The sequence below is a fragment of the Carassius carassius genome, chromosome 13, assembly GCF_963082965.1.
Source record: "Carassius carassius chromosome 13, fCarCar2.1, whole genome shotgun sequence".
NCBI classification, from domain to species: domain Eukaryota; kingdom Metazoa; phylum Chordata; class Actinopteri; order Cypriniformes; family Cyprinidae; genus Carassius; species Carassius carassius.
Window position 1 is genome coordinate 249,114 of NC_081767.1, and position 16,906 is coordinate 266,019.

At 40.3% G+C, this 16,906-nt stretch overlaps 1 protein-coding gene across 3 annotated transcripts in view; it reads right to left on the reverse strand.

The window, feature by feature from the left end:
- reln (reelin) overlaps positions 1-16,906 on the reverse strand; it is a 126,023-nt gene that overhangs the window by 97,305 nt on the left and 11,812 nt on the right. For all 3 annotated transcript variants that reach the window (XM_059564485.1, XM_059564484.1, XM_059564486.1), the window contains exons 2-3: positions 11,085-11,192; positions 2,388-2,523 (exon numbers count right to left, since the gene is read on the reverse strand). In XM_059564485.1, coding sequence (XP_059420468.1) covers positions 2,388-2,523; positions 11,085-11,192 — 244 coding nt within the window. The remainder of the gene's footprint in view (positions 1-2,387; positions 2,524-11,084; positions 11,193-16,906) is intronic.

The window sequence follows — 16,906 nt, forward strand, 5'->3', positions numbered from 1 at the left end:
AGTTCTTGATGATCCTATAAATTGTTGATTTAGGTGCAATCTTAGTAGCCACAATATCCTTGCCTGTGAAGCCATTTTTATGCAACGCAATGATGGCTGCAGGCGTTTCTTTGCAGGTCACCATGGTTAACAATAGAAGAACAATGATTACAAGCATCACCCTCCTTTTAACATGTCAAGTCTGCCATTCTAACCCAATCAGCCTGACATAATGATCTCCAGCCTTGTGCTCGTCAACATTCTCACCTGAGTTAACAAGACGATTACTGAAATGATCTCAGCAGGTCCTTTAATGACAGCAATCAAATGCAGTGGAAAGGTTTTTTTGGGATTAAGTTAATTTTCATGGCAAAGAAGGACTATGCAATTCATCTGATCACTCTTCATAACATTCTGGAGTATATGCAAATTGCTATTATAAAAACTTAAGCAGCAACTTTTCCAATTTCCAATATTTATGTAATTCTCAAAACTTTTGGCCACGACTGTATTTAAAAAATATAATTTTAGTATTTGAATTGCTTATTTAATACAAATAAGCGTACTACTTTTTCACAAAGGACTACATACCATCTGTATATCATTTAGGGAAATATTTCTGTATTATGCAGGTAATGCCACAGTTGGTGTCTGTGAATTTCACAGGCTACGGCTGACAGTTAAATAAATGTTTGGTGGTTGTCAAGCTCGTTGTGTTTGAGCTTTCACATTTAAACAATGGAAATTCTCTTCGCAACGTTTGTTTCTTCAAACTGTCCTTCTCCATCTTTGTCATTCTTTACTACTTCAGCCGATCATTTTATCACCCCAGTTCACTCACATTACATCTGAAATTGGTTTGTTTAGCCAAAGACATTATATACGATTGACTCTTTCCAGGAAAGGAAAATAACAATAAGCAAAGAGAACATAGCTGTTGTGTATGTTCCAGAAACACAGGCTGCCCTGAACAGATGGTCCATCACAAACAGCCCGGACTCCATTCCACCACAATTAATCGCAATAACAGAAATGCCTAAACACTGCTCGCCTCAGAAGCAGCTGCGCTTTTTTCCCAGCATGCTTTCATGGCAGGGTTATGAATGAAGGCTGAACACTTGGCCTTGAACACTCAGAAACCATGCTCTCTGTCCACCGGACATAAACTCTCAAAGTGACAAACGGCAGGAAGACACGAACACACACGTGTGCACAGGACAAGGCTCCTCTGACCCGCGGCCTCGCCATCAGAGATTTGTTAGTGGCATGCCTGACAAAGACTGGAAGACCGTGAAGTATGGCAGCGAACGGCCACATCATGAATCCTGAAAATCGGCTCTTAAATGAGGGTTTGGCTCTGACAGAAGAGCAGCATAATGGACAGGGTAGACGAAGGTGCTGTCTCCATCTGTGTGCTTGTTCTCTGAGCTATAGTAAACCGCAAACATACACCTCACCACTATTAGCAATGATTGTTCACCTCCATATGAACTGGCAAATTGACCTATTTACCCTTGAGATTAGAGTGTAATTTATGTGTGTATCTGCACAAACAAACAAGAAGCATTACATGTGCTTTACTTTGCCTTTGTGTGGAGTTTAAAGCACAAACCAAGACATCTCTGAGCAGTCCGTCATTATACTGAGTACACTAATTCCTGCACATATTCTTTCATGTTCAAGTGTGTTGAGAGAAAGAACCGGGATCATGCAGGGCAGCAGGTTCAATCCTGCTAATTTCTTGAGGAAATCTTATTAAAGTCAAAATGCATTTGAAGATATTTTGTTACTTTCCAACAGATTTTAAATAAAATTTAGTGTCCCAATCATCGACAGGCATATAAACTCAGACGGCATTCTGACAATTTTGGAATTTCAGTTTAATAAATGCAGTTTGAAAGGCTACTTATAATATTTAAATATAAAACAGCAAAACAAATAAAATGTTAATGGCAGCTTTACTAGGAAACTAGCCATCAAAATGATCTCATGGTTTCCCAGTCATAGATATAACTTAGACGGCAGTTCATGCCCAATTTCTGACTAGGAAACCGATTGTTCTGATAGAATGAGAAGGCAGCATGAATATTCACACCTGACCTCATTCTTGATTATGCACTGAGAATTTAAAGAGTGACATCTAGATGTGTGGAGGAAAAGCACTTCTCAGCAGGCCTACATTTCTCTGATTAGAGCATGATTTTTCTGAGAAACGGTGTGGCCTTCTGTTGATCTGAAACTTGAATGCATGTTTATTGCAAACCTACATCAGAGAAGGGTTTTTTTTTTGGAAGCGTGGCATGTTTTATTCAAACACAACAATCTCTCAGGTGAGCCAGAGATTTCCTCAAGCCTGAAATAGAGCGGTGCGGTTTGCATGAGCTGTAGGTGTTGCATGCATGACTCACATGAAGTTGACGCAGCCGGTGCCGGGTGGAGGAGCGATCCAGATGAAGCTGAGGCTGGTGGAGGGCAGGTGACTGACGTGAGACGCCACCACACTGCACACAAACTGAGTCCCGAACTGTCTGTCTGACATCACCCCTGAGAAAGACACACAATGATAACAATATCCGACATGTGAGCTCATCGTTAGTGAGATAAAACCACCATTTTTTTGTGGAAATCGACACAATACCAAGCGGTTTGCCAGCAACATGGAAAGAAAGAAGTTAGGAAAAATCTGATTTTTTTGCATATGCATTTATTGTCCAGATGGGTTTTTGAAAGTGTGAACAGCACAAAAAATATTAATTCAGATTTTTTTCCCCCCAAATCTGATTCAAATGGAGGTGGTTTGAAATATGATTTGAATCAGATTTTTACAGATGTAGCTCTGGCTGCTCAAACTGGATTTCAAATCATCTTTTGCATCACTCTCAATGCGACACACAACGATAATGCCAAAGCTGGTGACGGAAATGCCAGAAGTATTCATACAGCATTCAAACTAAGCTGATGCTGGCTGTGATTATAACACGGAACATCATAATATTTCAATTTCCAATTTCAAAAACTTTATTTGTCCCATAGGGGCAATTCAAAAGGTCACGTAGAGTAACATACACAATATACATAAGAGACATCACGCATAATGTGCACAGTGTAAGTTTTAAATATAATCTGCTACAGGCAGATGCCTAAAACTAAAAAGTCCAAAACATGTCTGAATAAAATCAAATCTATAGCAGTCTCCTCCATTGCTGAGTTTTTCTTCTGTGTAGATACGCCTGCATCGTTACCAATGCAACCCATGCAGAAAGACTGGTCATCTCTGGACACACAAACCAGATTTGATCACATGCCATTAATAGTGCAAAGAATCTGCCTGAAAAAATATGATTTGTCTGCAATCTGAAAGTTTTTCACTCTTCAGAAAGTCAATTACAAATTCATACTGGCTATGCCTTTGCATTCTACTTTAATCGAGAATCGACAGCAAATGTTTGTGGCTAATGTCACAATTATGTTTCTGTCTTTGTTTCAGACCCGAACCACTGTTTTACAAAACACCCTCAATAAAATAACATTAAAAACTCAGAAGTTTGTATTTCTCCAGTTCTTCATGTTTAGGGAGGATGGATGTGTCAGTGTTAACAGGCCTCCAGTGGGCTGATATCATCACTCAGCGTTTCCATTTCATTTATGATGTCCAGAGTAAACTTCTCTCACAGGACTGAAATAATGGTACCAGTCAAAGCCATAAACAATGTGTGCATTTCCTTTCACATGCAGATAGAAAACTAGAGAGCCGTCGGCGTGATTAATGGCAGTTGAGTGACCTGCGATCTCCCACGGCCACCCACACTTGAGCTGAATAAGGTCCTCTGCACTCCCTTCACACACGCTCACGCGCACACACACATACACACACACACTTGTATACTTTCCACGGCGTTCGATAACCTAGTCTGAGATTTTTACTCCAAATGGCCTCTAAATGAGAGTAAGATGATTTGGCGCACAACAGATGGGCACGGGGTGGCACAGACTGGCACACATGATGCTCACTGCTGCTCATTAAAATGCAGATTCATAATTTCAACTCAACACATATCAGTAGAATAAAGCACAATATGACTTATTACTGTTAAAGAGATAGTTCACCCAAAAATGAAAATTACTCACCCTCATGCCATTCCAAACCAAAAATATCTTTATTTGGTCTTACAGGTTTGGAGTGACATGAGGGTGAGTTATTAATGACAGAACTTTCATTTTTGGGTGAACTATCCCTTTAACCTCAGTGTTGCAATTTATCAGGTCAAATCTTGGTTTGGCAACATACAGAGTCATTGACAAATGTTTTAAACATGTGAAAATTAAATGCTTTTTATGTGAACATGCGTTGATCTCCAAATGAAAAGTGTTTGTTCCTATCAGTAATTAAATACAATATTTAGTGTTTTCGTTATAAGTGTTGACACACTGAAGGTTTGTAGGATGTTTGCTCATCTATCAAGTGTCACTTCAAATAAAGAGGTTTTCTTCTATCCATCCTGAATCCTCCTGCACCTCCCATGCGGCCTCGTCTCCGACTCTCTGAATCTCAGCGTATAGCTTCCACTCGCTCAGAGCCGGCTTGTCGTCCATCAAGCAACAGCAGGGTATGAATATTTATTAATCAAACATACAGTATGTGAATGAGTGGGTTAGTGAGATCTAGACGTGTCTGGCCTTCTCAGGTCTTATAGAAAGACATACGTAGAACATGACGTCATTGATTTAATGTTGCATTATATGGAATCGCTGGCCAAAACTCACTTTGTTCCCCTGAGAAACTTACCCAGGGTCGGAAACTGGAGGTCCAGAAGCTTCTCGATCACTTGGCAACCCTTCCTTGCTTTGCCATTGGTCCATTTCATAATCTGCCAATCATCCTACACTGCCATTGTCATGCCGATGACAGAAGTGCTCTTTGTGTTGCCAGGAAGAAGCTGTGTGCCCGACTCAGAGATGCAGGAGCCCGGGGCCACGGGAGTGGGGGCCGACACAATGCAGAGAGGATTATTGGCCAGAAGACAATTCAGCCACCTGGGAGAATCTGTGTGTGTGTGTGTGTGTGTGTGTTTATAATCACAAATCATATTTATTCACTGCTACATACATGCACTGAACTACAGCTGAGGCCCTTTGCACTGCCGTTGTTTTGCTCTTGATCTTTTCACTTTCTGAATGTTGAACTGTGGACTTGGATCTGCACCAGCTGCCCAGTGAGCCGTGATACTATAGAAATACTGTAGAAACTAGTGAAGGGTTTCCTGTGTTGTATTGGCCATCTGGAGCAGATCCCAGTGAATCTGAAAAAAATAATTTAATCTAAAGCATCAGCATTCTAGCTGATACAGTGTTCGTCTCTGATGTGTTTTTGAAATCATTAATTATCGTTATCATTACTATTACTACACACGAACATCTACTGCAGCTGTGGGGTGACCTCTGACCTCTGATCTTTGACCCCAACCGGTGCTGGTTCATGACTTGTCTTTGTAGTAAAAATGATGTTGTGAAACATGTTGATCAATAGTTCATTATAAAGCAGTTAATGTGGGTCATTTGATTTCATTTGCTGCTGTCTCATAGAGGAACTGGAGCATTTCTCTGTTTCTATCACTCAACAGCCCATCAGTGTCTGTGCTTCTCACCAACAAAATAATCAGCCTTATAACATCCTCAACACAATTTAGTCAATATGTGTAAAAGCAACAACAGAACCGAAATGAAAAAAAATAAGCATCTTTCCCAGTCAGAAGACTGAAGTCAAGGAATGAGTCAGTGTTGTCCACGTCCTAGTCTCAGCCTCAACCTCACATCCATGGACCGTTGGCTAAATGTCTGATGCATAAGGGACACAAAAGTGGAAACACTTCAGAAGTGTCGAAGCCTTCATTGGATTGGTTGAATTCTACAAGACTTCTGCAAAACGTGTGTGTCACGTTCTTTAATGTTCCGTCTGGAAACAAAGATACCGTGGCTCCAAACCCCCTCATGAAAGAAGAAAGCCGTCGAGTTTACAACTGTGACGAACATCACTTATCAGGAACCACTAAATGCTGGATTTTTAAAAGTATTTCAAATATTTAAAGTTTGTGGCATAGAATCTTTACAATACGTCAGATAGTTTTACAGACTGGTCTGTTATTATTGCAACATTTCCACGCCTCGTAACGTGATGCTGAACGAAACGAACTGTAATTGGATGTTTGACATGTCAGTCAAATGGCCTCATGGGCGGGCCTTGACCAATGAAAGCTGCAATGAATTCCAGACCTTCAGCCGTCAGTTTGAAGGTCTGGCTATGGGAGACTATCCAAGTCCAGTCAAAGACCTTCTTTGATTACGTGAAATCACATTTTTGACTCAAGTCTTTTGGCTTTTAGACCTCCAAAGCACAAAGAGCATCTTTCAGTGTTGAAGAAAATTTCTTCTCTTCAGTAAAAAATCTTTTTTGTTACTTTTGAAAAGAATGTGGAAACTTGGTTGGATACTTTGACATCTAAATGATGACAGCAAGAAAAATCTCTCTTTACTTCTTACACTTCTTAATCTAAAGAATTCTGATGAATAGATTCTAAATCTCTTCATCATCTCCTTTAATTCTCATCTCCTGTCCTCTCTTTCTCTTACATTAACTTATGTCTGTCCATCCATATTCATGTTTTGTGATGCTTTTTTAATCAGATTCATGCCCTCCACTAGTTTCCACTCCCCTCATCTCAGAATGGCCATTTCAGTGACTTTCAGAAGGATTCGCGATCAGAATAAAGTTGAGATGATAGACAGGAGCAATGTCAAAAGTCAGCCATAGTGCCATAGGGCCTGTTTCGTCACGGACGCAGCTGAAGCTCTTTTGCATCTCCTGGGAGGCATTAGCACTAATTTGAAGTTTAATTTGACGTGACTCCCCGGCTAATGGTGCGAGCTAGAAATTAATTAATCGGACTTGACTTGTGCTAATTTTCGACGGCCGCGACGCAGCGTTCCCTTTGGAGCAGCCTGGCTGGAGGAGACGAGCTGGTGACACGAGCGGCTGAGACAGGTGGGACGCGGGTAGCCCTGGAGATCGCCTCGCATCTGAAGCGCTTTCACCCAGCATGGCCTCTGGGACGCCGGGCACCCGCTCGTGACAGCTTCATGCCAACAGCCGGCAAAGTGTAATTAACAAATCAAGACAATGTTGCCAATGAAGGAAAAAACATCTTTTTCCAACAACATTTGGGTCACTAGTGCCCTCATGGATGCCTTCTATAAACTAGAAGACAAGATGGGATGCTCGCGATGGATGGGCTTTTAGAAGCAGAAATTTAAGGACGGTTTTGCTTTCAACCAAGCCATTTAAAGCTTGGGAAAGTGCATCTTATTCCTCCTTCATTAGGAGCCTTTCTCTAGGGCTCTTCTGTTATCCTCAGAGGAACTTAAAAAATTTATCAGAAAGTGAAAGTGCATCCTAGAAAACATGTAGGTAAAGAACACAAGAGAGGTGGAAGAGGTGTGCAATGTGAGGAATGGAAGGACTGTATTTATACTGACTAACAACGGCTGCATCTCAATCAGGTCTTAGTTCAGTAGATCACTGTCTCAATCACAAAATCCTTCCTGTGCACTGGAGCATTGTGTTTTTTTACAGGATTACGTCCCCAACATTCACCATCCCTGCTCTCTCTGCTGCACATATCTTAATACTTCTCTAAATACATGCAATCAAATGCACAAACACTAATTACAGTTAGAAATACATTTCATGCATGCTCCTTTGAGAGTATACATTTAGTTTTTGTCACTTAATCGTCCTGCATATATATTATTTGTAAAAAATAGAGGACAAATCATATATACAGCAGTATTTTCTAGTATATGTGATATATAAAGGGACTGTTTTGTTACTTCCTGCTGATCCCTGACTTTGCGTTACTTTACTGTAAATTAAATTAATTACAGCATGTTTCAGATAATGGGTGTTTACAGGCTATATGTGTTTTACAGCACTGAGTTACAGAGATGCATGTGAGAAATATTCACCAGTGGGTGAGCAGTAATTGTGTGTGTGTGTGTGTGTGTGTGTGTGTGTGTGTGTGTGTGTGTGTGTGTGTGTGTGTGTGTGTGTGTGTGTGTGTGTGCGCGCGAGTGTGTAGCTGAGGGCCTGTCAGAGGAGTCAAAGAGCAAGCTGATCACAGAGCTGCTGAGCTTTTGAAGTCTCTCAGGGACTGACAGCTCTTCAACCCCATGAGAGCACAAGCTTGCGCACACACACACACACACACACACACACACACACACACACACACACACACACACACACAATGTGAACCAAGAATAATGACATAAAGCAGCATGCAAATGGAAGCAGATAGTAAATACAGGATATGGCACCCACTCCTGCTTCACAAACACACAGTTTTACGCAATTTTTAATACATTTTGTATTTTTTATTTTAATTTTATTTGTTTCTTTTCACTGGATGTGATAATCACCCTTCATAACCCTTTGGGAACAGATGTTGATAATGACATCGGCAGAAACTACAATTTCTGGCAAAGAAGCTGCAGTGTGTAATTCAGTTTGAAACTGTTCACATTTAACATTAATTTAGGTGTGAATATCCATTAAGCAGACGTCATAATCCAGTCTGTTATTCACGTTAACACTAAGGTTCATTTGTCATGAGAAACATTATTTAAATGTTCTGTTTTCATTTTAACACATTTTGCAGACACAAACACAAACCCATCAGATTTGAATTTGTGAATGTGTGTGTCTGGGTCAACTTGCTCAAAGAAATTGAAACTATTGCAAGATCAGCATCACATGCTGCTCAACTTGTTTTCTGTGCACACAAACCCAGCAATCCTGCAGAGATCTCTCACTGACAGTAGAGCTAACAGACTCACACTAAACTCACACTAGAACATCACACTGACAGAGCTGCACAGTAACGGATCACATCTGGATCACGTAATCAGATTCCAAGAATCAAGTACTCGCAATTACAGTGTATTACATTTTATAATGCTCATAATCACTTTACAATTACTTTTTTGTTTCTTTATTATTTCTTAAAATGGCAGTAAATCATTCCTAATTTATTGATTTTCCCTTATTCTTCTTTTTCTCTTTTAAAATTTCCTTTCTAAAAACCCTACTGTCATACCATTTAGCTTTGACAATATTCATGATATAGAATAGTCATGTGAATACATTTATGGTTTAATTATTAGCTTTTCATCAACTCATAAAAACCCACTGCTGTTCTTACATTAAGCCCAGATTGAATCCTGGTTTAATGTAATGTTCAAAGCACTTTATTATGTTTATATCTTTCTCTTTGGTTTATTTATTTATTTTATCAATGTGGCATGTTTATGGTAAGTTTAAAACAAGTTAGATAAAAAGGTAATCTAAAAGTTAACTAAGAAGTAGTCAGAATACATTACCTAAAAAAGTAACCTAGATAAAGTTACTAACTACAGTTTTCATGTGTAATCTTTAATTAGTAATGGACTACACTTTGTCAATAATCTACCCAGCTCTCAAAAACACACCATTTCCCTTTCCTTTAAGAATTATAAAACACGTGTCGGGAAAGTGACACCAGCGTTCCAGTGTCTGTGTTTCTGTCGTTCTTAACGTTTTTCCCTTTAGACATCTATTAGTGCCAGTGTGTTGAATCCATCCTCATAAATCCAGCATTTGACATCCATGTCATTAGTTATACGACATAATAAAAATCTAAACTGTAAAAACTGAGTAAAGGTATGAGCGGAGACACATCTGTTTGACAAACAATCCCGCAGTGTCTTCTTTGCATGGCATTTTATGAATAAAGCCCAATCTGTAATGAGCCTAATTTACATGGAAGGGGGCATGTTTGCATGGAAACAGATGTCAATGGTTTAACTGACACAGTGAAGGAGAGGTTTACACCTGCTTACACTAGCTTGTGGACCAATACTGAATGAGACGCAGAGTTTATGCTGAATAATTTGAATAATAATTCCAACCAATAAGCACCAGGAGTGAGCATAAAAATAGCAATAATAAACACTTTTAAATTGACAAATGAAAAGATATATTTAAAAATATTTAATTCATATTTTAAACTGTAATTAAACTGGACATCTGAATAAAAAAAGTTATAAAGTGCTATTTATATAAGAATTATATTTTATCATTATAAACAATACTGTTACTAAACAGCTTACACATTACAGATTAACCATTACAGAAAAATGATGTTGGTAATGACCAATGCTGTTAGTTTAGGGCAGCTGACATCATCCTAACCTAACATTGGGTGCTGTTGGTCTAATACATTTGCTAAGCACTGTATGTATATACACGTATATATATATATATATATATATATATTAATACACACACACACACATCACAGCTGCCTCTGATACACTGCACTGGCATCATCTGCATTTAATTATAACTCACTGAACCTGTAAAGGGCACAGAAACGACCTCAACACAGAGCAAGTTTTCCCAAGTGGGACCATATTGGAACTGCCGAGGATTCATTGGAAAGTTACAGAAACATCAATGCAGAGTTAAATTAACACTTTCACTTCTGGGATTAATTAAACTTTGCATAAAATGTCATTCAATTTATTTAATGGCGCTAAGTGATCCTCTGAAAGACAGACGCTGGTAAGTGGATGCTAGTCACCTGGATATTCACAAACTATGCTTAATGCTTGGCCTATGAATATTAATAGATTACGTAGGCGGATGTTCCAGGAAGGTTACCTAACAACGTCACCTAATTAACATTCATGAGTCCATGTCATTATTTCATAACCAGCTCTGCTTCAGAGTGTTGGGTGTATTAAGGCACTGTTCTAGTTAAAAGAGATTTGGAATAGTTTGCATTATGAAAATCCCAGTATAAATAAAAGGACAATGTTTATTTCTGAACAATGAGAAAGCAAGGTCTTTGTTTTTTATTAATTCTCTCATTGTAAATAATCATCAGCGGGTAAAAAAAAAACCTGCAGCTCTTCAACGAGTATAGTATATACATCCTCACTATCCATTTGTTTTCTAGACTTACTGTAAGCATTTTTCTGTTCATCTAATTTTAGACTCATTCAAGACTTACCAAAGCCAAAGCCTGGAGATGCAGGGATGGGAGACGACTGGACAGAAGTGGAGGTGTAAAGACCGGTGACCAGCAGCCCATCGAAGTAAGTACTGGTGGAGATCGTCACTGCAGACACACACAGACAGAGGACAGACAGAGGTTAAAGTTCAGAGACAACTGAGAAAAATCCAGCAAAAAATAGTCCACGATGACGACAAATCATCACAGTGAAGATAACTGTAAGAGGACCTTTGGAAAAGTGCTTTGGCACTCATCAGGGGCGGACTGGGACCAAAAAGTGGCCCTGGACTTTCTGGCCTACAGCAGCCCACCACATCATAATGCATCTGCCCCTGTTTTGATGTCATTTATTAATTTATTAGAACTGAGACTGCTCTCCTTAGAGTTACAAATGACCTGCTCTTATCATCTGATCGTGGTTGTAGAAAGATGGACTAATGAAGCAGAGCAGGATTTACTCACAGGATTTTCTAGCAGGATGAACTCACAGAGACCGTAACATCATATATCAGTTTCTGTGAGGATATATGCACTCCTACCAGGACTCAACTAAATTAGAACAATGACAAACCGTGGTTCACTGCAAAACTCAGACAGCTCCGTCAGGCCAAAGAAGATGCTTACATGAAGGGGGACAATGTCTTGTATAAACAGGCTAAATACACACTGGAAAAGGAGATCAAAGTGGCAAAGAGGAATTATTCTGGAAAAATAAGGACTCAGTTTACTTCGAACGACTCAGCATCAGTGTGGAAAAGCCTAAAGAAGATCACCAATTACAAGACACCACCCCCCAGCACTGTGGAGAATCAACGACTGGCAGACGATCTGAACGAGTTTTACTGCAGGTTTGAAAGAACACCCATCACCTGCCCTGAACGAATCCCCACACAACCGTTCACACCAAAAACAACTCCTGCAACCCGCCCTGAACACATCTCCAAACAAGCACTCTCACCATTCACACCTCCTGCATCCCCCCTCTCCCCCACACCTGCAATACAGATCAGCGATTATGCGGTGCGCCAGGTCTTCCGGAAGCAGAAAAGGAAAAAAGCACCAGGCCCAGATTGTGTTACACCAGCCTGTCTGAAATCCTGTGCTGACCAGCTGGCCCCCATCTTCACAAAGATCTTCAACAGATCACTGGAGCTATGTGAAGTCCCTTCATGCTTCAAACGCTCCACCATCATCCCCATCCCAAAGAAATCCAAAATTACAGGACTAAATGACTACAGGCCTGTGACTCTAACGTCTGTGGTCATGAAGTCATTTGAAAAACTGGTGCTGGCCCACCTGAAGGACATCACTGGACCCTTGCTAGATCCTCTTCAGTTTGCCTACAGAGCAAACAGGTCTGTGGACGATGCAGTAAACATTGGACTGCATTATGTTCTGCAACACCTAGACAGACCAGGGACTTATGTGAGGATCCTGTTTGTGGACTTCAGCTCGGCCTTTAACACGATCATCCCAAACCTCCTCTTGCCCAAACTAACTCAGCTCTCCGTGCCCACCTCCGTCTGTCAGTGGATCAACAGCTTCCTGACAGACAGGCAGCAGCTAGTGAGGCTGGGAAAATACACATCCAGCACCCGTACAATCAGCACCGGAGCTCCCCAGGGCTGTGTCCTCTCCCCACTGTTCTTCTCCCTGTACACTAATGACTGCACATCTAAGGACCCCTCTGTCAAGCTCCTGAAGTTTGCAGATGACACCACACTCAACGGCCTCATTCAGGACGGTGACGAGTCTGCTTACAGACAGGAGGTTAAAGAGCTGGCTGTCTGGTGCAGTCTCAACAACCTGGAGCTTAACACACTCAAAACAGTGGAGATGATCATGGACTTCAGGAGAAACCCCCCTGCACTCCCCCCACTCACCATCATGAACAGCACTGTGACTGCAGTGGAGTCATTCAGGTTCCTGGGCACCACTATCTCTCAGGACCTGAAGTGGGACATTCACATTGACTCCATTGTGAAAAAGGCCCAGCAGAGGTTGTACTTCCTTCACCAGCTGAGGAAGTTTAACCTGCCACAGGATCTGCTGAAACAGTTCTACTCCACCATCATCGAATCCATCCTCTGCACTTCAGTAACTGTCTGGTTCAGCTCAGCTTCTAAATCTGACCTCAGAAGACTACAGAGGGTAGTCCGGACTGCTGAGTGAATCATCTGTACAACCCTCCCTTCTATTCAAGAACTGTACTTATCCAGAGTGAGCAAAAGGGCCAGTACAATCTCTCTGGACCCCTCACATCCAGCACACTCCCTCTTTGAACTGTTGCCATCTGGTCGATGCTACAGAGCACTGAGCACCAGAACGACCAGACACAGGAACAGTTTCTTCCCTCAGGCAATCCATCTCATGAACACTTGATAAAAACTGTGGAACACACTACACTATTTATAATTATATATACATACACGTATTTATCTAACACACATACTTAATCTAACACGTACACTTAAATTTTTTGCACATAATATACCTGTACATACATAATTGCTCATTGTAATATACCTGCCATACATTGTCAATTTGTATATTTCGTTCCTTACCTACCTATTTGTGTTTTTTTTTTTCATTTTGTGTTTTTTGTTCTGTCACTGTCATTATGTTGCACTGCGGAGCTTCTGTCACGAAAACAAATTCCTCGTATGTGTGAACATACCTGGCAATAAAGCTCATTCTGATTCTGATTCTGGTTGTATCTCTATATTAGTTTTATTGGATCTTAGTGCTGCGTTTGACACAATTGACCACAACATTCTTTTGCATAGACTTGAACACTTTGTTGGCATCAGTGGAAGTGCATTAGCATGGTTTAAATCGTACTTATATGACCGCCATCAGTTTGTAGCAGTGAATGAATGTGTATCATATCGATCACAAGTGCAGTATGGAGTACCTCAAGGCTCAGTACTAGGGCCGCTACTCTTCACGCTTTATATGTTACCCTTGGGAGATATCATCAGGAAACATGGTGTTAGCTTTCACTGTTATGCTGATGATACTCAGCTCTATATTTCTTCGCAGCCCGGTGAAACACACCAATTTGAAAAACTAATGGAATGCATAGTTGAGATAACTGGATGACGAGTAATTTCTTACTGCTAAATTCTGAAAAAACAGAGGTGTTAATTATAGGACCTAAAAACTTTGCATGTAATAACCTAGAACACTGTCTAAGACTTGATGGCTGCTCTGTCAATTCTTCGTCATCAGTTAGGAACCTAGGTATGCTATTTGATCGCAATCTTTCCTTAGAAAGCCACATTTCTAGCATTTGTGAAACTGCATTTTTCCATCTCAAAAATATATCTAAACTATGGCCTATGCTCTCAATGTCAAATGCAGAAATGTTAATCCATGCATTTATGACCTCAAGGTTAGATTATTGTAATGCTTTATTGGGTGGTTGTTCTGCACGCTTAGTAAACAAACTACAGCTAGTCCAAAATGCAGCAACAAGAGTTCTTACTAGAACCAGGAAGTATGACCATATTAGCCCGGTCCTGTCAACACTGCACTGGCTCCCTATCAAGCATCGTATAGATTTTAAAATATTGCTTATTACTTATAAAGCCCTGAATGGTTTAGCACCTCAGAATTTGAATGAGCTCCTTTTACATTATAATCCTCTACGTCCGCTACGTTCTCAAAACTCAGGCAATTTGATAATACCTAGAATATCAAAATCAACTGCGGCCGGCAGATCCTTTTCCTATTTGGCGCCTAAACTCTGGAATAACCTACCTAACATTGTTCGGGAGGCAGACACACTCTTGCAGTTTAAATCTAGATTAAAGACCCATCTCTTTAACCTGGCATACACATAACATACTAATATGCTTTTAATATCCAAATCCGTTAATTTAGGATTTTTAGGCTGCATTAATTAGGTAAACCGGAACCGGGAACACTTCCCATAACACCCTATGTACTTGCTACATCATTAGAAGAATGGCATCTACGCTAATATTAGTCTGTTTCTCTCTTATTCCGAGGTCACCGTGGCCACCAGATCCAGTCTGTGTCCAGATCAGAGGGTCACTGCAGTCACCCGGATCCAGTACGTATCCAGACCAGATGCTGGATCAGCACCTAGAAAGGACCTCTACATCCCTGAAAGACAGCGGAGACCAGGACAACTAGAGCCCCAGATACAGATCCCCTGTAAAGACCTTGTCTCAGAGGAGCACCAGGAAAAGACCACAGGAAACAGATGATTCTTCTGCACAATCTGTCTTTGCTGCAGTCTGGAATTGAACTACTGGTTTCGTCTGGTCAGAGGAGAACTTTCCCCCCAACTGAGCCTGGTTTCTCCCAAGGTTTTTTTCTCCATTCTGTCACCGATGGAGTTTCGGTTCCTTGCCGCTGTCGCCTCTGGCTTGCTTAGTTGGGGTCATTTCATCTACAGCGATATCGTTGACTTGATTGCAAATAAATGCACAGACATTATTTAACTGAACAGAGATGACATCACTGAATTCAATGATGAACTGCCTTTAACTATCATTTTGCATTATTGACACACTGTTTTCCTAATGAATGTTGTTCAGTTGCTTTGACGCAATCTGTTTTGTTTAAAGCGCTATATAAATAAAGGTGACTTGACTTGACTTGAATTTAACATTTAAGTATACAGTTTGGGGATTTTAACCAATAAGGCAACTGATCCTCTGTTGAAACAAAAAAAACCTGCGTGCAGCAGCTGTTCATTTAGCAAGTCCAAGTGAACGAGACATGCTCATCATCGGAAAAAATCACAAAAACCCACATTAGGTCAAGGAAGCAGCGCCTCTCACAAAAGTCAAGATTTGAGTAAATAATGTATGGTTACAAGAATGAACCAAGCAAACATTACAAATTGAATTGAACATTGAATTTGTTCTAAAGTTCACAGTCCAACAGGCAGCTACTGCAGATGACATTTGGGAAGAGAATGCACGTCTCTCTGAGGTCCTATAGCATGGGGTGAGTGACGGGTGCAATGTCACAGGAGAGAAGGCAATGTCTCAACCGCAAAATGATTGGCTCATTAATCCGTCAAAGCAATATAACTCCTATCATGTTCTCAAATGGTCTGCAAATCCACAAAAAAGCATCAAATGGAAATGGAATATGATTTTACATTATCATATTTTACATTACATTATGACTTGAATTTACATCAAGTCCATCACTCACTACTCAGTCAATTACAATTTCAATTAAGTACAGATTTTTTACCGCTACATACAGCACACATTCTTCCTTAGCAAATGCATGCATTGCTCCAAGCGTGTTTCCCATTGATTTGTACAAACTGAGGAACGAGACAAAATTATTGTCTATAGTAATCAACAAGATGGCACAGATGTGGTCCGGAGACACTGAATGAACAATAACCCAGAACCTGCTTGAAGAGAGCAGATGTGTGTCCAGGAGGCAGCACAGATGGCGGCCATCAAAAAGACATGTTCAGATGGAGGCTGAGGATGTCACTGAACACTGTGAGAAATACACTTTAAACGAGTGTGAGATTGACACAGAAGGGGAAGAGACAGACTACATTGACGTTCTGAGTCTGTGATGAACATACAACAGCAAATGTAACCGAGACAAAAAATATATATATAAAAAAACCTGCTTAGTCAATTTAATATAAATAATAAAAAAAAGAGCTAATGAAACACCATTCTTAAACATTTTCACAACTTAGTTTCAATGCATGCTTTTGTTTCTTTTGGCATTATAATGTAGCATTGCTGAAACTGGGCAGAGTGTTTTTTATGCTTGGCTTGGGAAAGTGAATGTTGAGTTTATGTGTT